Source organism: Homarus americanus, unplaced genomic scaffold (genome assembly GCF_018991925.1).
Source record: "Homarus americanus isolate GMGI-L3 unplaced genomic scaffold, GMGI_Hamer_2.0 scaffold57980, whole genome shotgun sequence".
Classification (NCBI taxonomy): domain Eukaryota; kingdom Metazoa; phylum Arthropoda; class Malacostraca; order Decapoda; family Nephropidae; genus Homarus; species Homarus americanus.
Genome location: NW_024716703.1, coordinates 23,792,215 through 23,815,500, shown reverse-complemented (window position 1 = coordinate 23,815,500; position 23,286 = coordinate 23,792,215). Strand labels below are relative to the sequence as shown.

Here is a 23,286-nt window from a genome sequence, read left to right as displayed (position 1 = left end):
CAGTGTATGTTCCCTCGCTGGCCATGGCAGGTTCATTAGAGTTTGAGAGCAGACAAAGTACACCTGCTAACATAGAGACGAAAAGTGAAGGTTGATCAACAAAACACTGAGGAAGGTTGACAGATGCTGGAGAAGCGTTGGTCTACATTCACAAAGTTTCCAACGATAAATTTTCCTCTCGTGAGAATATAACGATGCTCTGAATTGGCTAACTTAAAACACTCATGAAAAAGTCACTGATTCTTTACTTTTATTGTACATGGTGTTTAATGAACGTATTTAGTGAAGGGTGAGTCTTACTATGTCATGTTATGCTTGGACGTTATTTTTTTGTGCTTCACTATCAATCAACCAGATAAGGGCGTTGTTTACTTCTTCCATTATCAGGAATATTTGTTGTGTGAGTTTGTAGTTGAAGCATCTTAAGCAAAACAACAACGACAACATATGAGTGACAACAATAGTAGCAGTAGTCTCCACACTTCAGCAACTGTGGTCGTCATTCTCTTTGTTTATCTCGTACGACCTCTTCTCTCTCTCGGTGTACTAATTATTCTCTCCCATCTTCATCAAGTTTGAACTATTACTGTGTGTCTTCGTCCTTGTAGTGTTGTGGCCATGTACTGCACTAACAGCCGTGTGGGTTCTGTTGTGTTCGTCTCGTGATAAATAAAAGGACATTAAATCCACAGAGGTACATTAGTTATTTATTTGAAAATATTCCTATTCGTCCAAAGTACTTTTAACACAGTCTACAGTAACCCCCTTGTATCTTGAGGCTCACTTCAACCCTCGTATATAACCCATATTTATATACACACACACACATTAATATGCACTCATAACCACACTAACATAAATACACACGCACACACATACTCGTGAACATACATATATCTACATACATATTATATACATTCTGTAAAAATAACATAGACCTGTATGAAAGATATACAGTATATAAATATGTTGAGAGCTGTGTTACAGACAGTGTCACACTCTCGCCTCCCACCAGCCAGTAACCTCACAGTACCTATAAAACACTGTGTATATGTGAGGTGTTTAGCAAAGTTACGTAAGTGATCTTCAAGCAGTTCAACTTTCCTGTAGTATGTATAAAATTATCTGATTGACTATGAGATGCTTTAAAAACCTCCTTGATCTGTATTCAGTAGTCAATATTAAATTAACTTAACTTCTTGTGAAACACGCGATATATTACCTACGTCGTGACTCAGTACCTATACCACCTCCAAGATGCCCAGAAGAATGCTTAGTATATGTGAGATTTTGAGTCTTTTTACTGACACTCGATTCAGTTATTAATTATATGATATTTATGCTGTTTTGGGCAAGGATTGAAGGTCTCTGTTGGCTCTATATTAACTTCATGAAGATAAGAGGATAATACACACGTCTTTATCTGAAGCTGAAGTTTACGGTACACCTCATTTACACTTCTTGAGAATTATATACTTAATATGTTCTCCGACAGCATTAGGTAAATTCTTAGTATATTTGGGTTCCCTCATAGTACTGTTAGTGTGTGTGTGTGTGTGTGTGTGTGTGTGTGTGTGTGTGTGTGTGTGTGTGTGTGTGTGTGTGTAAACTCACCAGGAGGTAAACTCAGTCAACAGCTCCTCCAGGCAGTTACTGATGAAGGCCCCTGTTTATTAATCCTCACTACTGTTTAATACAAGAGGGATGATAACGGCACTGTTTTTTATACCTGTTATCCTGATGAAAAACGGGAATCCAAAAATATCAACAGAGAAAGATTTTTTTTTTACAGTTCAAGATAACTGATAAATCATAGATAATCTTAGATAATTTAATAATAAAACTATAGATGTGTGATATAATTTACCTTTGGCTGGACAGTGTAACCATTTTACACTATAAGAAACAAATTGGCTAAATCCTCCATCAAACTAAACTCCTGTAAAGTGATCGTTTATTATCCCGTAAAAAAAATAACTAAATAATAAAATATCAATAATCCTTCATTTGTATCCTATGTGTTCAAGATGGTGAGATTCTCTTGTATAATATTGAACAAACTGCAACAATCGTATTCGCAACTTTTATTCAATATATTTAAAGAAGTTTTGTTTTCGACCCATGACGTACTGGTGGTTGACTATCAGCTGTGGGTGTCAGATTACGCAGGGAGGAGCTAAGCCCGTGGCGTGTTTGAACCGGGTGCACGGGAAGGTCTTGTCAGTGGATCAGCCAGTCAGGAAAGGCGTTCATAGAGCTAAACAACGCATGCTAGTAATAATTCCTTCAATATTTAATCCAAACCTAAAACTGTAAAAAAAAATGTGGTTGGCGTCAGTGTGGGTGCAGCTTATGACTGTGTTTGGGTCACTCATTTAAGCATACTTGCATTACTCTGGGGATCTTAGGGTTGCCGGTGGAATGACCAGTTATTGACCAGTACCTCATTACCTGTTATAGTTAGCAGAGACAAGTAACCACCAGGTAAACGTACTAAAACATACCAGGTATTTCAAACTATACCGGTAGTCATCCACAACACCACCCCACCACCATAACGTGTACAAAATACATAGTGGAATATTTTGTCGTGAACTCATACTCGTGTACACACCGTTCAACATGGCCGGCTATCAACACAGACATGTTATATCGCTGTGAAGTGAATCAACTAAATTAAACCTGACCTTTCTACAGTACCCTAACTTAAGTAAGGTATAGTCTAAGAACTTTATATTATGTTTGGTTAAGTAGATTAGATTAGGTCAGGTCAGGTTAGGTCAGGTTAGGATAGGTTAGGTCAGGTTTGGTGACTTATTCCTGGCTGTTTTTACGAGAACCTTACCACAAAATAACATAATATTCACTGTTTTAAATATAACCTTTTGCTCTAAGATAAATTTTTTTGATAAACTTCACTTATGAGGTGACAAGACCCATCCTCTCCTGGCGGCTCCCTGGCTTGTTGATATGGTAGGAGAGGCCACCAGGGAGCAGCGACCTCTGGCAGTGTGTTGAAACATTACATAAGGAACGACGACAGTAGAGCATTATGGTGGTGAAGGTAAGGTGAGGACGCTCCTGTAGTGAAGGCTGTGGAGGCTGATGGTTGTGGCGGTGGGCGAGTCAGTGTCACGTCAGGAGGAAGAGGAGGGAGGTGAGAGTGGCAGGCACCAGCAGGAGTGTAGACACCCAGGCGGCTGAGTTACCGTGCTGCATGGCGGCCGGCGGCTCCCCTGCCAAGTCAACCACAACTACATATTACTCTACAAAATGATGTCCATCTCTGTCATAAGTAAATCCCAGAAGGTAAATAAGAGGAGGAGACTATGTTATGTGGCACAGAAGACATCAGTATTCCACACAGCAGCAGCCACACGTCCCTCCACCACCAGCCAATAAAACCTAAATTCTACCAACAAGACTTTGGTCCCACGCCCCTGGGTTACTGCTGCGAGTCTGGGGGCACCAACCTGAGGCTTCATCTACAATTCAAGTAGCTGGTCCGCTCCCCGACCTCACTCACTCAGATCTGTGAATCCTTATATGGACCTTGTATTCATTATTATGTGATATAGTAGATTTATAATGCTTACAAACTAACACTACAAGCTAACATAAACTTGTACACATAGTATGTTATCTCATACTGTTTCTTCTTGGTTTTAATACCCAGTGTGTGTGTGTGTGTGTGTGTGTGTGTGTGTGTGTGTGTGTTGGATTGTACTAGGGAGACCTTATACACATGATGTATTATTGTATAACATCTGTATAAAATTTATAACATGGAAGGTGTATGATAGTTTTCATTATACATCACATCTAATTCTACCACTACACCATAGGGAGTATAGTGGTGTACCTTATGTATAGAAATGTGGTGCATTCTGAGGTGATAGTATGATGTGAATGCTTGTATGATGAAGAACTGTGGATATACTTAGCTCGTGTATGGTGTTATGTCTACCGTTAATAATGGATCAGCTACTGTACCTTCAAGGGCGTGTGTGGAGGTGGACCAGTCTGACATAACGTGTGGCGGCGCAGACTATTCTACAGTACCGTATCGTGTTAGGAATACGAAATACTTTCTATGTCAACATAATTACGTTGTGTACATCAGTATAGATTACTTAAGTTATATCGAAAGCTACTTACATTACTCAAAGTATGGAATATTAAATGTTGTAAATGAAATATTGTGGTGTGTGTTAATATTCATTTTAATACAATTCAGGTGTATACATTTCGTTTACCTTGTATGACGTGGACGAGGACACTGTCGGGTCGTCCTGACGAGGGCCAGCAGGAGTAGTTGCCGGAGTCCTGCTGGGCTGCCGTCGTCACCGTCAGGGTGCTGGTGGTCACGTTGGCTACCTGTGTCACCACCTTCACCCTCCTCGAGTCTCGGTCTACCAGCCGGTCATCCTGGTACCATAGTACCAGACCTGTTGGTGAACAACACCTGGTACTGTACCAGACCTGTTGGTGAACAACACCTGGTACTGTACCAGACCTGTTGGTGAACAACACCTGGTACTGTCTCAGACCAATCAGCGGGCAGCAATCAGTTGTAGTGTTGACACTAAAGGTCACACAGTTAATATTCCTCCACCTGTTGTTTACTTAATCTTGTCTTATATATGACCAGTTTGTCATTACTATAAACCTTATTCTTCACACTATAAAGGATCAGGGTCAGTGAGGGACTAATGTTACTTTGAGGACAACAGAAACCTCAGCTGGTCTACTTGGCTCTTTAGTACTTTAGTAGGTAATGGACTCTTGAGAGAGAGAGAGAGAGAGAGAGAGAGAGAGAGAGAGCTCACCTGGGATAACAAGTTCCTCCTTGATGACACACTCGAGGGTGACAGTACTGCCAGACTGGACGTACATGGTCTCCTTCCCCAGGATGTTGGCCCGCGCCTCTGTACAACAACAACTCCGTTATTTTGTTAGGTTTGGTTAGGTTAGGTTAGGTTTCGTTAGGTTAAGGTTAGGTTATCATGTAATGTTATTCTCTTCTTCGTCTGTTTGTTCCTTCAGTTCCGCTCTTCGTATATTCCGTCCTTATGACATAGGTAAAGCTGACCAAACAGTCATATCTTCACTATGCATAAAAATCATACAGTCTAACACTTAAAATACCAAATACATCTTCTTACCTTTTTTTAATCTGTATTATCTTGTACCCACACGAGAAAACCAGTACGATAACTACAATCTGATGACAGGCGCCAATAGGGTAAGGCCATGGAGGTGTGCAATTGAGCTGCCAAACGTATGTAGTAACGAAGATCCTGTTAATGAAGTCTTATACGTTCAAGGACAAAGTTCTTTTTTTATGGATCGTTCACCTCACCTTACAAATAATTTCTTGCAAGATAAAAACATTTAACAATTAATGTAAAAAGTTCGTCGCTATGATAAACTGACATGATTGTGTGTATGTGTGTGTTGGATTGTCCTCATGTATATACACGGTCCTGACACCAACATTCCACCCCCCCCCCCTCTGTGTACCCCAAATAAAACTTACTATGTACAGCTGGCAATAAAACAAACGAACAAGTAAAGAGAACCAAAGTTTGTATTTGTATATTTCACCTGTGTGTGTATTTCCAAACAATTGTTTTAAAAAGAATGGAAAAATATAATTAATACTTAGTCTTTTTTAAACTAAAATATCAATGTTTATGAATAATACAAATGCAGTTCTATTCCTTTTCTTATTTGCGTCAAATACCAATTACCCAAATAATAAAAGACATTAATAGTTACAAATAAAATAAAGACAACAGTTCCGGCGCTCACAAAAGTCACTGCCATTCGTTTGTTGTCAGCCAATTGAAAAGCGAAATAACCGTAAGTGAAAATGTAATTGGCTTACAAGCGAGCAGTCACATGGTTAACAGCGTCCACACGAAAAATAGCGGTGACAAAAAACAGAAGTAAAAGGATATTATGTGCAGGAACTCTTTAAAAGGCATCGGCTTTAATTACTTTTTGCTCAACTTTCCTATTTTAAAGACAAGCTGCTCCAATAATTTAGTTCATTTCACTCCTTGGCAATGATGGTTTAACTCCTTGAGGATGATAAGTCTCCTCCTCACTCTTAACTAAAACACTAGTATACAGGCATCTATCTACCTCCTATTAGCCTCCTCACAGGTGATCTTCCTAGACTCACAAAACAGTTAATCTTAAAAGCCACAATTTTTAGAGACATATTTCGTCTCTCACTGCATTATTTTCTATGTCTATTTCTCATCGCGTATTTCTTAATGTAGAGTTTTTTATTTCCTTGTCTCGACGCTCTTCTCGACTTAGAAAAAAATTAATGAGAGAGAAAGGGAGAGAGAGAGAGAGAGAGAGAGAGATTTTTCAATGTTTTCTTAATGCCACGAGAGACTTAAGAAGCTCAAGGAAATTTTTACTTCACAAGCTCTAATATGAGATTCTGTATAATAAATTTCCTCACTATGTCTCCCAGTTGGAGGTGGTAGTGGGGGTAAGGGTTGTACAGGGACTGACCTACACCAGTAAGGTTGTACAGGGACTGACCTACACCAGTAAGGTTGTACAGGGACTGACCTACACCAGTAAGGTTGTACAGGGACTGACCTACACCAGTAAGGTTGTACAGGGACTGACCTACACCAGTAAGGTTGTACAGGGACTGACCTACACCAGTAAGGTTGTACAGGGACTGACCTACACCAGTAAGGTTGTACAGGGACTGACCTACACCAGTAAGGTTGTACAGGGACTGACCTACACCAGTAAGGTTGTACAGGGACTGACCTACACCAGTAAGGTTGTACAGGGACTGACCTACACCAGTAAGGTTGTACAGGGACTGACCTACACCAGTAAGGTTGTACAGGGACTGACCTACACCAGTAAGGTTGTACAGGGACTGGCCTACAACAGTAAGGTTGTACAGGCCCTGACCTACAACAGTAAGGTTGTACAGGGACTGACCTACACCAGTAAGGTTGTACAGGGACTGACCTACACCAGTAAGGTTGTACAGGGACTGACCTACACCAGTAAGGTTGTACAGGGACTGACCTACACCAGTAAGGTTGTAAAGGGACTGACCTACACCAGTAAGGTTGTACAGGGACTGACCTACAACAGTAAGGTTGTACAGGGACTGACCTACAACAGTAAGGTTGTACAGGGACTGACCTACAACAGTAAGGTTGTACCAGGAGGCGATGAGCGGCTGGGTGTTCACCTGGCAGGAGTAGGAGCCAGCGTCGCGGGGTTGAGTGTACCTGATGGTGAGCGTCCAGGAGTCCTTCACGTGCGACACACTGATGCGAGAGTCAGACGAGAAGGTCACCTGACCAGAGCTGAGCACGTGTAGGTCACGACCTCTGATCCACGACACCTGCACACCAGAGACACATCTGTTAGAATCAACACCTGTGATGAGGACAATCAAGGAACTTTGCAACAGGAACAAAGTCGTTATTGTCAAGTTGGTTGTGACAGAATGCGCATAAGGTTTCTTGTAGACTACTACACCTGTACACCAGAGACACGCCTGTTGGTGTAATTAGTCACGCTGGTCAGTTGACAGGTGAAAGAAGGGATAATAATTTTTGGGGGGGTTGAAGAGGAGGCGAGTCATACACAAATAAACAAACATACATTTGTAAACAGTACACACACACACACACACACACACACACACACACACACCCTTGGAGTCACTACCTACCTCTCTGTTATCAGCTGACAAGTGTATCAACTTATGACCACTCACCTGCCTGCTACCCAGTTGCTTGACAATACAGGTGAGAGTGGCCGCCTGGCCCGCCCTGGTGGTGACGTGATTAAGGAGTGGGGTGACGAAGTAGGCAGCGCTGGAGGAGTTGTCGGCGTCCTCAGAGGCGTTTGGTGCGGTAATGAGCATAGACAAGGCTGTGGCCAGGGGCAGGGCAAGTGGGTGGTGCTGCTGGTGCTGCTGCTGTTGTTTCTGGTGCCTCCTGTGGTGGCCGCTGGAGGGAAGGTCCTGCCTTTGTCTGTTGGTGGTGGTCTTGCTCACTTGCTGGGCCGTGTTGTCTACCAAACTGCCGCCCACGACTGTAAGAAAACCGATAACATGGAGATGATATTTTTGTTCTGATGTTTATGACTTTCTGGTTTAATGTATCATAATGTGTGTGTGTCATAGATAGACAAACAGACAGACAGACAAACAGACAGTCAGAGAGGGAAGAGTGGGACAGATTACGGTCGCTAGTGGAAGTAATGAGTTTAATGATGATGGAAGCTGATCCACGAGTGTTAGTCCGGGGTAAACAGTGAAAAATTTGACGAAGTGCTGAGTGAGGGTCGGATTAAAGTGCAATTTTATGAGTTTTTTCTACCTAAAAATAAAAACAATTGAATTTTTCCTCACTAAATTTCTGAATGAAAATTGGCTTCGAAACTCCCGATGACTTTGAAAACTAACTCAAATTTATAAAGCGTCACCTTCAGTAAACTCTTATCATTACGGCCAGTCTGTCTAACGTGTGACACTGCACCTAACCTGTTTGGAATAATTTATCTAGCGCACACACACACACACACACACACACAACAGCAAACCATCTAATTGTACCAGTAGTTCATCGCTGGTACAATTGTTCCAGGTATCGCCATTGTATACTACAGCTTGAGGCTTTCACTGTCCATTCATTATTTCAAACGTACGTACTGATTTTTTTTTCATGCAATAATTTATACAGTAATTAGAGTGAACTATAGTCTGATTAATAAATATATATATATATATATATATATATATATATATATATATATATATATATATATATATATATATATATATATATATATATATATATATATATATCCTATTTTACTTGTTTATTTAATTACATACCATATGAAGTACCTATAATGGCGTTGTTATGAATATTATATAATTATTACTTTAATGATATATGGGAAAATAATTAAGTTATGAAGTAAATTGATTATGCAATAAAAATTATTGTAAGTAATTTTGTTAGATAATGAAATAATCATCTTTAAGCAGTAATGTACTCAAAGATAACAGCTTCTCTTTATTTCTGTTCGTAACTTTATCGTACTCATGTGAGTTACACCAGCGCCATCTGTTAGTGGACGAGGAGTTAGGAGAGGTCATTCCAACAGTTCTGAATATCGGGCGAGTAAACGTCTGTCTGGACATTTGGACGAATATTTTTTGAATGCGACGCGATAATACCCATTTATTTCCTAGAATTTGAAATAGTGTATTTTCCTCTCGTTCGCTTCAGAAACATTCATAAAAATACACATTCATACACACACACACACATACAGCCAGAGGGTTTATACCACAATAAAGCTGCGAGCATTGGTGTACCAGAATGGCTCATGTCGTGGACGCTAGCGGAGATACACTGAGCTAATATCACTTTATGGCGGAGGGAACAGCGATACAACAGTCAGCTCTGGAGACCACAACCTCGAGAATGTGGTTCAGTTGGTGGATAAAGGTTGAGGCGGCGGGCTTACACGAGAAAAGAGAACGTTCATGAAATACAATCAGAAACAATACCATTTGAGGGATGGTAATGACCCAGCTGCCAGCCGTTCTTTCCAAGACGTTATACTGAGTTGGGAGAATATTTCCTTGTCTAACATCATCCCTGTGGACATATTGTCTGTATGATATCACTTGAGAGGAAATAATCCGAGTCTTACGCTACCTGGGAAGATAAAGAACATGTCTAGCACCGCCAAGGAGGATATGGTGCGTGTCCAACAACCACCAGGACACGAGAATATCAGACATGTCCAACATCAACTACATGAACATACAGAATGTCCGACTTACTCTGGTTGACTTCATTACCTGTCTAACACCGCCTGAGAGAGTCCATTAGGATGAACTCTGTATAATATTTAACCTTGGTGATATTACACGTGTTCCATTACCCTGGGGAATATAACCTCGTAATATTAAATACATTATGGTTGTTACCTAATAGAGCGTTCCTCTAATAGCACTTTAAAAGATAAAATACTGGCCAGAAATAAATGAGTATAATACTTAAGATTTTGTTATCATATCTCCGGAGCTTTTAATTATTATTCCCAATCACTCTTAAATGTGTGTGTGTGTGTGTGTGTGTGTGTGTGTGTGTGTGTGTGTGTGTGTGTGTGTCGTCTTCCATCACAGTCTCACAGTCTCACAGCTATTTCTCCACCAGATCCTCCTCCACGAGCTTCTCCTCCCTTAGCTCCTCCTCCACCACCACCTCCACCACCACCTCCTCCACCAGCTCCTCCTTCCCCAGTTCCTCCTCCCTCATCTCCTCCACCAGCTCCTCCTCCACCAGCTCCTCCTCCACCAGCTCCTCCACCTCAGCTCCTCCTCCACCAGCTCCTCCCACCAGCTCCTCCCTCCACCAGCCTCCTCCCACCTCAGCTCCTCCACCAGCTCCCTCCTCCACCAGCTCCCTCCCCCACCACCACCTCCTCCAGACCACAGTTCCTCCCTCCCCAGCTCCTCCTCCACCAGCTCCTTCCTCCCACCAGCTCCTCCCCCACCAGCCCCTCCCTCCACCTCAGCTCCTCCCCACCAGCCCTCCCCACCAGTTCCTCCTCCCCAGCTCCTCCCCCCCACCACAGCCCTCCCCCACCAGCCCTCCCACCACTCCACCTCCACCAGTTCCTCCTCCCCAGCTCCTCCTCCACCAGCTCCCCCTCCTCCACCTGCCTCCTTCCTCCACCAGCTCCCTCCACCAGCCTCCCACCAGCTCCTCCTCCACCAGCTCCTCCCCACCACCTCCACCTCCTCCACCTCAGTTCCTCCCAGCTCCTCCTCCACCTCAGCTCCTCCTCCACCAGCCTCCTCCTCCCACCAGCCTCCTCCACCACCAGCTCCTCCTCCACCAGCTCCTCCCCCCACCAAAGGCCCTCCTCCCCAGCTCCTCCCCCCACCAGCTCCTCCCCCACCAGCTCCTCCCCCCACCACCACACCCTCCTCCACCAGTTCCTCCCCCAGCTCCCTCCTCCACCAGCTCTTCCTCCGGCTCAGCTCCTCCTCCACCAGCCCTCCCTCCACCAGCTCCTCCCTCCACCAGCTCCTCCCCCACCACCACCTCCTCCACCAGTTCCTCCTCTCTCAGCCTCCTCCACCAGCTCTCCCACCAGCTCCTCCTCCACCAGCTCCCTCCCTCACCAGCTCCTCCCACCAAAGCTCCTCCTCCGTCTCCCACAAGTTCCTCCTCCTCAGCTCCTCCACCAGCTCCTCCCCTCCTCCACCAGCTCCTCCTCCACCAGCTCCTCCCCCACCACCACCTCCTCCACAAGTTCCTCCTCCCTCAGCTCCTCCTCCACCAGATCCTCCTCCACCAGCTCCTCCTTCACCACCACCTCCTTACAACTCGAGGGTCTTCCCCACTGAGCTGGTCGGAGGTCAATACAACGGGACGACCCTTACAATTTCTCCCCTCATGGGAATCCTTAGGAGGGGGGACTGACAGCCTTATTGATGAAGTGATGAGAGGCCACAGGAAAGCTTTGCATTCACAGGAAAGGTTAAAGGTCATAGAGCAGCGTAAATGTCGTAGAAAAGCTTAAGAGGTTAACAGATTAAAAAGGTCACATAACAGATTAAGGGATTACAGGACAACTTAAAGGGTCACAATACAGCTTGAAGGCTCACAGAACACCTTAAGGGATAACAAGAAAGCTTAGGGGGTCATAGGAAAGAAGTCACACAATAGTTAAGGTCTCGCAGAACAGTTTAAGGGGTAACAAGAATTCTTAATGGGTCACAGAACAGCTTAAGGGGTAACAAGAATTCTTAATGGGTCACAGAACAGCTTAAGCGATCATAAGAAGGCTTAGGAGTCATATAACAGCTTAATGGGTCACAAAAGAACTTAAGGGATCACAGAACAACCCAAAGTCACAGAACAGCTTAAGGGAACAAATAACAGCCTTAATGACAACTTCCCTGCGGTGACTGAGCATTCTAGTAGCTCTTTCGGTTACGTTTATTTGTTTTTGTACTCAGACAAAAATTACGTTGTTGAAAATGAAGCAGAAAAAAATATTCTCACTATTGAAACCTAAATAACACTGATCTACCTTACACTGGCTTAACTAACACTTGATTTAACTATTAACTAACACTAGCTTAACTTAGGATTAAGATACCGTATGCACTCGATTAACTCACTGTACTGAAGGGTAAGCATCGTGTTAAAGGGATCAAGTTATCTTACTGAAGAGGTTGATGTACTCGTATCTTATTCATTATACTCTGGTTTGTTATCTTACTCAGGATGTTAAAATATCTTGCTCTGTGGTATCTTTCTCAAGGGGATAAAACACTGTGCTCGTTGGGTTAAGTCATCATACTCAAAAGGTTAAGTCACTGTAAGCAGGGAGTTAATCACCACACTCAGGAGTTAAGTCGCTGTATAGAATCTCGCCATCCACCGCAACTAACACCAGTCGGGAGTCAGGTGGATCTATATACACTCTACTACAACTGGGGACTTTTCCGAGGGGTACACCCAGCACAGAATCCAAAATATATTTTAACTGCGTCGAGGCCAGAGGATTTACAGAAATGTGTTACTACACATTAGGCTGGTATTCTCAGCTTGTGCTACAGGTCTGAGCAATTCACTGAATCTTTTTTTTTATGCAACTCTCACGCAATCTAGTAGTGAAAGGGGTACCGGCTGGAGTCTCGGTAACGTACTACTTTTAACTAATTCCAACATCTACTTTGTAAAAACATTGTTAGAATAATGGCGCTACAAACATCCGAGATAGAAGCTATGGTGTTAGGCCAAAATCATCAGCTGTGATGTAAATAAACTTTTTTCAAACGTATTTAAGAAATTATTAGTAAAAATATTGAAATCAATCACATCTTTATTGTGGAAAGTTGTAATGCAACGAGTGATATTGTCTTGAGATGTTTTATATATTTATATGACTTAAGTGATAATTAGTGGCCGAGTTTTGGAGAAAATAAGCGATATTTTTTAAGTGAAAATTAATGATCTCAGTTAAGTGAAAATAAGTGATCTCAGTTAAATAAAAATAAGTAATCTTGGTTAAGTGATAATTAGTAACCTCGGGATGACGCCACCAGCAAGACCACCAGTGACTATTGTTAGAAATATTCAAGAATTTGTTCCACCCTTAGTAGCTACCTAACAAAAGTTCTCCATAGAAGATATAAGCTTTCTTACCTCGAGAAACAGACAAAACAGACATAAATTGCATGTCTAGAATCATAGACATGTATTTTAATTTGCTAGAATATCACAGGGAGTGCTATAGGAAGAAAGGGGAAGAATATTGATTGTTTGTTATATTCACTGGAGTTGTTGAAGGCTCCATTGTTAGTGTTCATTTGGAGACGACACAATTCTAAGTAAGTTCTGATATGTATTGAACTTTTCATTCTTATAATTTAAAGACAATAGTATAGTTAGTAGTAAAGGTGAGATATATAATATTAGTAACTGGTCAATTATGATTATTTTTGTTAATTATCTAGGCTGACGGTCGTTGGTACAGTACCTCAAGTGTACCATTACTTAAGAATTCTTAGTAAAGGATTTTTTTTATCATGGCAGTAGTGGTAAAGAAGTATACTGTATTTTAGTGGGTTTTATTTTTTTACAAGATTTTTTTTAATGACTTACTGTAGTAAAAATTTGTATCTAACGCTGGTTTCTGGTTTTACAGGATAGAACTTCAGAAGCGTTTGTGGTAAGTACAAAGTTTTGATTGTTTGAAACTTCATTATATTTATACAAGGTAAGGTTATACTAGGGTGCAGTTTTAAATATGCACACACATATTTATGATTTGTGTTGGGTTGAGAGCATAACAAAATCCACTAAGACAAAATGTATAGTTACTTTAAAATAAACATAATGTAAAAGGTAACTTTATCCTTCATTGTCCTGAGCCACATTTCACCAGGGAGGAGACTTCATTTTTATTTACTTTTGCCTGCATCTTACTCACCATACAGGACCTAGAGGTGTTAACGTCATGTACTGAGAGGAACCAAGTCTTGTAATACTGATAGAATTAAGTTGAGGTTAGGTTAGGTTACAATGTATAGGTTTAATTAAAAGTATAAGTAACACCTCGGAAAGGGTTTATAGAGGTACTGTAGTGTTTGTGTTTCATGTATTTTAGTACAATATGTAGGAATTTGTTCAGGTGCAGATGACATGCATATGTATTTCCTCTCACTACATATGATTATGAAGTTTATTTCAAGTTAAAAGTCATATTTAATTTTTAGCGCTATGAAATATGTTTTTTTTATCATGCGCAGATAAATAACATATGTATTTCTATGCTACACATGCAAGCTTTAATTTCAAAAGTAATTTCTTTGGTTAAATAAAATGTAAGTTTGTTTTGGATGGAGATAAGGTTCATGTATATATTTCAGTGTAACAGTTTTGTAAAGGTATTTTCATTATCAGCTAAAAATTATTTGCATATGACTTTCGGTACAACTCTTATGCACACTTTTTTTTAGGTGAAGAAAGAGAATACTGAATATCTTTCTGTTCAGTACAATTGGGAAGTTTTCTTTGATCATGTGAGGACTTAGTAAATATTTATGGCTGAGAGATTTTCTTCTTCTCTTTTTCTGGGTGAAGAAATGTACAGTACACAGGTATATCTTAGTTGATTTATTATTTATTTATTTTTATTTTTTTTTTCGGGTCTTGTATTAGTGCTGTTGGAAAATGATCCCAAAGCATCTCTCGTCACATTCTATATTTCCTTTCATCAATCAGAATGCTTTTTTTTTTCGTACATCCAAATGTGAGGTTTTCTTCAACTCAAAGATGTAATCCTCGGACACTTGTAGTTTTTCTGGTCAATATAAATACACTCCAGTTCAAAATATATGCACGAAAATACAAGTTTATATTGAGAGTTTGTGCATCGATTAAGAGCGTACTCAATGCTGTGGCCCTGAGCACTGTAGGGGTTAAGTCTTAAAACCATTGCACTTTAATAGTAACAGTACTGCATCCGCTATCATGTTGTGTGTGGAGGTGATAATGATCAGTAGTGTCAAGGTGAGAGTGCGTGTGTGTTTGAGGGAGAGTGGAGGGAAGGGCAGAGGGGGAGTGGAGGGAAGGACAGAGGGGGAGTGGGGGGAAGGGCAGAGGGGGAGTGGAGGGAAGGGCAGAGGGGGAGTGGAGGGAAGGGCAGAGGGGGAGTGGAGGGAAGGGCAGAGGGGGAGTGGAGGGAAGGGCATGTAATGAGTAAAATTATATCACGGTGCTTTGGGCTGATGACAAACAAGATATAAGATCAAGTAACCATTGTCACAGACTCGTAACACTTTGGCTGCCATGTTCATAACGCTCGTTGGGGAGGGCGAGGGTCTAATGAGTTGTGAAGGCTGCCCAGTGCATTTACGAGCATGTTTAAGCGCGACGCAGAGGTTCTCCAAACACAGTTACTTAAAAAATGAATATGTGTTATGGATGTTATGTATGGTGCCTCTCTCGGTGTTAACCTGTAAACAACCATAAGAGAGGAACCTGTGCGAGGCTACCACCACTGATCAACCTGTAAACGGCGGATATTACTTTATGTTGACAACAATATTTCATGAAACTGACATTACCAGAACTCTATTATCTGTAACTGATGCGTAAAATGACAAAACATTATATAAAAACTATTATACATCAGTTGGTCTACTACCTCAAGTCCCATGTATAACTGTATTAAAATTCTAACCAGGCAGAAAATTCTTGCAACAGGTGGAACTGCTGCCGACTTATTAATCATTGTCATTCACACATTAATGTTATTTAAAAATAAATTCAGTTTACCTACTTCCTTGATATGTTTTTATTGCATATTACATTATATTAATTATTTGATATTAATGTAAATAGAATAAAAAAATTCCTTATTTATTGAGTCATGAAAGTTATCATAAAAGAACACTTGAGACACCCGGCTTGTCCCCCATAACCCGCCACCTTCTCACACACCGGCCCTGTCATTCCCCGGCCCTGTCATTCCCCGGCCCTGTCATCCCCGGCCCTGTCATTCTCCGGCCCTGTCATTCCCCGGCCCTGTCATTTCCCCGACCCTATGAACCCCCCGGCCTGTATCGTTTTCCCAGCCTGTCATCCCCGGCTGTGACTGACCCTATCACATTTCCCAGCCCTACTCATCCCCAGCCTATCATTCCCCAGCCTATCATTCTGCCCTGTCATTCCCGCCCTGTATTTCCCCAATTTTCATTCCCAGCCCTATCATTACATTTTCTGTTCAATCCTTAAACTTCCTTCCTATGTTGTACATCTATTTACAGCCCTGTATTCCAAAATGCCTTCCCCAGCCTGTCATTCCCTTCCTGTCATTTCCCCAGCCCTGTCATTCCTAACCTTCCCCAAGTCCTGTCATTCCCCGTCCCTGTCATTTCCCCGGCCCTGTCGTCCCCGTCCTGCTTGTCCAGCCTGTCATTCCCTATCATTCCCAGCCCTGTCATTTCCCCTTCCTGTCATTCCCCAGCCTAATAAACCCCATCCTGTCATCCCCAGCCCTGTCATTCCCCGTCCAGTGTTGCTTCCTTGTTTCCCAAATCCCTGTCATTCCCGCCTCTCATTTCCCATCCTATGTTCCCTCCTATTCCCAACCCTGTCATTCCCACGTCCCTATCATTCCCAACTGTAGCCCTTATCATTCCCCAGCCCCTATCATTCCCCGTCCTATCATCCCCCAGCCTATCATTCCCATTAATCCTTCCAGCCTACTCATTATTTCTGTTCCATCCCTGTCATTCCCCGGCCCTGTCATCCCCGTCCCTGTCATTCCCCGGCCCTGTCATTCCCCGGCCCTGGCATCCCCCCATCCCCCTCTCACTCTCACTCGTGAATGCTACAGATTCACACCTCATGAAGAGAGTGGATTGACAACGCTGAGTGTACCATTCGGAAAAGGCCTCAACTGTACAGTACATGTATCCCTCCATTCAACATGTTAGCACATTATAATCTGCACCACACGACAATTAAACTCATAGTAGAAACCTCTCTCTCTCTAAATCTTTACTCTCTTAACGCCCCCCATTAGATAATTATTCCATTATGACATTTTCTACACCTAATCTGATTTTCTTCATCTCTTCCCCTGGATCAGTGTAGGGTCATTTGCTTGGAATCCCCTTAAGAAGATGATGGTGATGGTCTTTGTCTTGTTAATCTCAGGAGGCAGTTGAGAGTTACACACACTTTAGGGAGATGATGCAAAATTCCCAGCAGATTTATACGCTTGTTTCTTCGTTGTTCATTGTTCCAGTGTATTGGATTGTTCAGCCGACCTCTACACCCTCTGAAGACTTTTTATCTTCTTTGTTCATTGTTCCATTGTTTGGGTTGTTCAGCAGACATTTTCAGCCTCTGGAGACTCTTCTTTCTGTTCTTTGTTCCATTATCCTGGGTTGTTCAGCAGACATTTACAGCCTCTTCAGACTCTTCTTTCTGTTCTTTGTTCCATTATCCTGGGTTGTTCAGCAGACATTTACAGCCTCTTCAGACTCTTCTTTCTGTTCTTTGTTCCATTATCCTGGGTTGTTCAGCAGACATTTTCAGCCTCTGCAGACTCTTCTTTCTGTTCTTTGTTCCATTATCCTGGGTTGTTCAGCAGACATTTTCAGCCTCTGCAGACTCTTCTTTCTGTTCTTTGTTCCATTATCCTGGGTTGTTCAGCAGACATTTACAGCCTCTTCAGACTCTTCTTTCTGTTCTTTGTTCCATTATCCTTGTTCATTGTTCCAGTGTGTTGAATTGTTCAGTAGACTCCTTATACCTTCTGCAGATTCTTCCTTCTCTTTGTTCATTGTTCCAGTTTGTGTGATCACCTTTCCCTTTCTCTATCTGTCCTATCTGTTCTCCTTGTATATTTCTCTTCTGTCTGTCTGTTTTACGTCTGCTTTTCTGTCTCTATATCTTTCTCTTATCTATCTCTGTCCCTCTCTGTCTCTGTCTGTCTATCCATCTCTATCTCTCTCGTTAGTCAGGTTTAATCCTTCCCTCGTTAACTTAAAGAGCGTTCCTTCTTTGCTGTGAGGAATCAAGTTGAGAGTAAATTAAAGCATCACCTCTTTCACTGCCAGCCACACTAAATGCGGCTCTGAATTTTCTCTTTCTCTCCAGTCCATCTATGTCGCCTGTATTCTCTCCCGGACTTTCTCCTTTATTGAGTCTCTCTCCTTCGTTCTCCACCACCCAATTGTATAAACTATTTTCGACTTTTCTTTCAGATGTCTTTATTGAATTTGTCCTTTTTTATTCGAATTATTTTTTTTTCATTACTTATCCCTTTTAGTTTGCTTTGGTAATTTTATTTGCTAATGTTTGTTAATTTATTTTATATTCCATCGTTGTTGTTAATCTACTTCTGTTAAATCTATCTTCAATTTATTATTGTTAGCACTTTCTGAAATCTGTTTACATTAAATCTATCAGAATCAAATCTATATTTACTGAATATATTGTTTTATTCAGTAATATTTTGCTAAACAATTCTTAATTATTCGGTTCCGTTTTCTTTTGTGTTATATGATAATTTTAAGAAGGTCTTCCCTCTTGACTAGATAGATAGCTTAAAGGTGAGAAATAAATACCCTTCATTCCCGGGTCAAAGGGAGTTAGGTCAGGGGGAAGTAGAACAGGGGAGGTAGGTCAGGGGGAGGTAGGCCAGGGGAGAGTAGGCCAGGGGAAGTGGGTCAGGAGGAGGAAAGAATCAGGGGGGATGCTAGCTTCGATTAATCAGCTCTTTCTCACATTATGCTTATGCTGGCCTATCCAGGAGGGGGAGGTGAGGGGGTGTGAAGTGAGGAAGTTAGGTGAGGGGATAAGTGTGAGGAAAATGTCATCATCGTAGAGACGATGCTTTTAGCAGAAATGAATAAAGCGGAAAATAAAAGACCATATTGGTGCATAAAAAGAAAAGTAAGGCACAGAAAGGAACGAATGACAAATGGTAAAGAAGCACTAAAGGATGTGGTCTGGGAAGGTTGGTTGGTTGGTTGGTTGTTTGACGAGATACACCTAACCAGACTCGCATTGTCAGGTGGGAAAGCCATATGTCACGACGGAGGGAACTGTCAGGAGGGGATAGGGGGATAATATGTTTACGACAAGGAGAGAGGTGAGAATAAATCCTTGGAGAATCGAGTGGTACATTTATCTTTATATTTCTACCTCACTACGTCGGTTCAAACCTCAGGTCATGTTTATAATCTGGATCACGTCAGGTCAGGTCAAGGGGGGGGGGGTCGGTTGTAAATCAAATGGTTTATTATCTGTGGGTGTTTTACAGGAGCTGGTCGTTTTAGCTGTCTGTCAAGTGAATCCGTTTTGTGTCTCAGATAGGCGAGGGACAGTTGTAGGGAGGGGGTCTGTGGTACTGGCAGTAACTTGTAGGAGAATCTAGTGACAAAATCCTGAGGGAGAAGTGATAGATAGTCGTGACAGAAGTTAGGCAAATAGGCATACAGCATTCTGACTCTAAACGGTAAAGTTAGACCAACAGAATAGCGGTATTCACTCTTGTCTAATCCTATACTCGGTGAGAACAGGAATATCTCAAAGCGTCTGTGTTTGTCTCAGACTTATAAAGCCTTGGGGTGAAACACGGCGTCCTGAAAAAGCCTGTATTTGCATTGCAGAACTCGACATTGGTATTATTTTGCTCCTCGTATGCATAATGAACGATGCCCTGGTTTCTGAAGGACGTCGCTCGATGTTTTGAGGTGATATCAAGAATGCATTTGGGTCAACCTTTCTTGATATATTTTCAGTTAACACATGTGTACGAAAGATTAAATAATTCAGTATTCTTCTATCTGGTTATAATTCATTCTTATTTATCTTAATCCTAGTACATTAAACTCCTACTCTATAACAGGTTTGTAGTCCTCGCGGTGTTAGTAGCGTATTAGCTGGCGGTGGCCACAACCATCTCGCCATCCACCTCCTCCCCTTATTTATCACTAAGACGTTCCCCAACACAAGACCTTTCCGATGCATATTTCTATAAGTTGGTGTGGCGTTTATCATACATACATACATACATACATACATACATACATACATACATACATATATACATACATACATACATACATATTCAAACAAACTTGACACTGGAAAAAATAAACTAATTTTTACCAGTTGTAGGTCTTTTGCTTATGTATATATGTTACATATTATGTGTTTATGTATGTTTGTAAATCAATCATGATTCCTAGGAGAAATATCATCAAATCTAGGTCGATCATCCAATCCTGTGATCTCCGCCAAGCAATAAGGAGTCACAGAAGGGGACGCCTATGACTTGTGGTAGACAGAGAACGTTAACCTCCAGCCAACCCTTGTGGCTCTTATTACCTCGAGCGATATTTCCATCCTGAAGTTATGTTTTCCCTTATTGGTGAATGTTATCTCTGTTCACTATATTCCACGTACAAGAGGCGGTGTAGAACAATCTTGGGCGCCACAATGGGATGAAGACATTATCTGTGTGTGTGTCAATTTACGTCAAACAAAAACATCTTAAGACGAGACGGAAACACAGAAACAGGTCGAACAGGGAAGTTTTATGCCAGCTTTTATTTTGTCTCTGTGTTTATGTTACTTTATCATCCATATTTACATATTATTTTATCATTTTTACTCTTGAAAGCGGAATACAAACGCAGTGAGAATATAATACAGTGTAGACTATAAACTAAGAATTTGTTGATAAGGAGGCGGAATAGCTGACACTGTTCTTATCTGTCTTTATAATCTTTACTGTAACATTAAGCACCCATTCACAGCTAGGTGAAATGAGTCTGCCTTGGACATGTGATAATAGTATGAAAATCGTTCTGCACAATAGCCATCATTATGAAGCTCGTACATAAGACCTGTTTTGTGTTCGAAAGTTTCTCAATGTAGGTCAAGTTGAGGCGATATTCCAGTCACGGGAAATAGTCTTTGAAATATATCATCCATTGAGAGTTTGGTGTGTGTGTGTGTGTGTGTGTGTGTGTGTGTGTGTGTGTGTGTGTGTGTGTGTGTGTGTGTGTGTGGATGATATCAGTTCATTAGGTGTCAAGACGAGATCAGCCCCTCAGTGTGTGCAGACAATAATAGCTCTTGCTCCCAGAATTCATCACACATTTCCCTTACATTACAAGACAATAACAAAATAAAACGAATTAATACTCTTGCAAGAATCTGACTTAACTCACTGCAGACAGGTTGTAAATATGTTGCAGGTGTCAGTCTTCAATAATGATCAGAATATAATTGTTGAGAAGTTATAATTGTCCTTACAGTACCTGAAGGAATATGTATTATTTGTTTTGTCTGGATGATCGTCATACTTGATTCCGAATAGTAGTAGTAGTAGTAGTGTGTCTGTCTGTCTGTCTGTTGGGAATATTGTGTTGTAAAGAGAGACACACGAGTGAGTTTCTTCCTCCCAAATAATTCTTGTCACAGCTTTTGGTTCACTCTGAAGTCTTTATGGTGATGGCTTCCTTCAGCCTTAACTTTTAGTCCTTCGCTTTTCTAATTACTATATACATTTTTTTTTTCCAGGGAAGAAGTTGAGTTTGGTTAGGTTAGGTTAGAGTAAAGGGACATAGATTAGGTTAAGTTTAGGTTTATCTAATTCAAGGTAGGTTAGATTAAATGAAAATAAATTAGGTAAGGTAATTTCACTTTATTGAGGTTAGGTTAGCTTATGTTAGAGTAGATTAGGTTTCCTTAGGTTAGCTTAAGTTAAGTAAGCTTAGCTCAGTTTAGCTTAGCTTAGCTTAGGGTAGGTTAGGTTAGTTTAGGTTTTGCTTAGGTTAGCTTGGGTTAGCTTAAGTTAGCTTATGTTAGGTTGTCATTGAGAAAATACCATCACTGGAAAGTTACTTACGAATTTTCCGTTGTTACTTGAGCTCAATGATCCAAATTGAGCAAGTTTCATCATACGCGAGGCTCAGTCTGTCAAGATCTTGTTAAAACTTTGCTGAGCGGCTGAAGCCCTTGCTTGTGTCTTGAGCACTACTGAACACTTGAACCCTGAACCCCGGATCCCTGAACCCCTGAACCCCAACCCATGAAACCCCAAACTTCTGAACTCCGGACCCCTGAACCCTCGACCCAAAAACCTCTGAACCTCCGACCTCCCTGAACCCCTGAAACCCTGAGCCCCGACGCTTGATTCCTGAAACCTTGAACCCTGAAACGCCAATCCCTGAACTCCTGACCCCTGAACCCCTTCATCAGTGTACCCTGGATTACCGGACTCATGAATCCCTGACTCTTGATATCTGAACCCCGGACCCCTGAACCCCGAACCCCTGAACCCTGAACCCCTGAACCCCGAACCATTGAACCCCGAACACTTAAAGTTTAAACCCTGACCCATGGTGGAGACAACTGGGTATATACTGTATATACATCTGTGTAATTGGACCGGGTGCTTCACATAGTTCATGATGTTAATGTCAGCTATTACAGTTATTAAGGATGCGGTGGCTGAGTGGATATAGAACTCACCTCTTGTTATAATGGTCAATGGTTCCAGCTTGGGGGCAGAGACTGAAACAAGACCAGTGGGTTGACTTCAAAAGGTGTGTGTGTGTGTGTGATAATAATAATAATAAACGGTTTATTAATAGAGTTGCAGCCGGTAGCTGAAAATATACAAGCTTACATGTGATTTAGACATAATAATATACATTTAATACATTTACAGGGCTGTACAGTACACGAATCAGAAGCTGTTTATTCTTTTAACAATAGATGGGATGGTGCTGTTCTTATATATATCAGTGCGGGCTCTTATGGGCTGAATTTTGTTGTAGTGGCGGACTGTGCCAGGTGGGCGGGGAACTGCCTGTGGCAGTAGGGAGCGATGATGAGGATGGTGCAGTAGCCCACTGCCAAATCCTGCAAGTGCGTGGTGGTGGAGGTCACTGAGGGATGGCATTTCCAGGGTGGAGAAAGCGTTGGTGTAGCCGGAGTAGTCTGCGCCGAGAATGATTCTGCAGGCCCTCTTCTGTACCTGCTCTAGCTGACGTTGTTGGGTGGAGTTGAGAGAAGACGACCAGGCTGGTGACGCATACGTTAATTTGGGGAGAATAAATACGTTGTAAATAGTCCTCAGCTCTTGCATGGGTGCCCCAAGTGTCCTGAGTCGTCGTAGCATGTAGAGTCGTAGCATGTGTGT

General features: G+C 41.8%; 1 protein-coding gene across 2 annotated transcripts in view; it reads right to left on the bottom strand.

Moving 5' to 3' along the window:
* Positions 1-708: 708 nt before the first annotated feature.
* Positions 709-23,286, bottom strand: part of LOC121858345 (zwei Ig domain protein zig-8-like) — a 36,868-nt gene continuing 14,290 nt past the window's right edge. For both annotated transcript variants that reach the window (XM_042354754.1, XM_042354753.1), the window contains exons 3-7: positions 7,778-8,097; positions 7,195-7,399; positions 4,830-4,928; positions 4,257-4,448; positions 709-3,236 (exon numbers count right to left, since the gene is read on the bottom strand). In XM_042354754.1, coding sequence (XP_042210688.1) covers positions 3,133-3,236; positions 4,257-4,448; positions 4,830-4,928; positions 7,195-7,399; positions 7,778-8,097 — 920 coding nt within the window. In that variant the 3' untranslated portion in view covers positions 709-3,132. The remainder of the gene's footprint in view (positions 3,237-4,256; positions 4,449-4,829; positions 4,929-7,194; positions 7,400-7,777; positions 8,098-23,286) is intronic.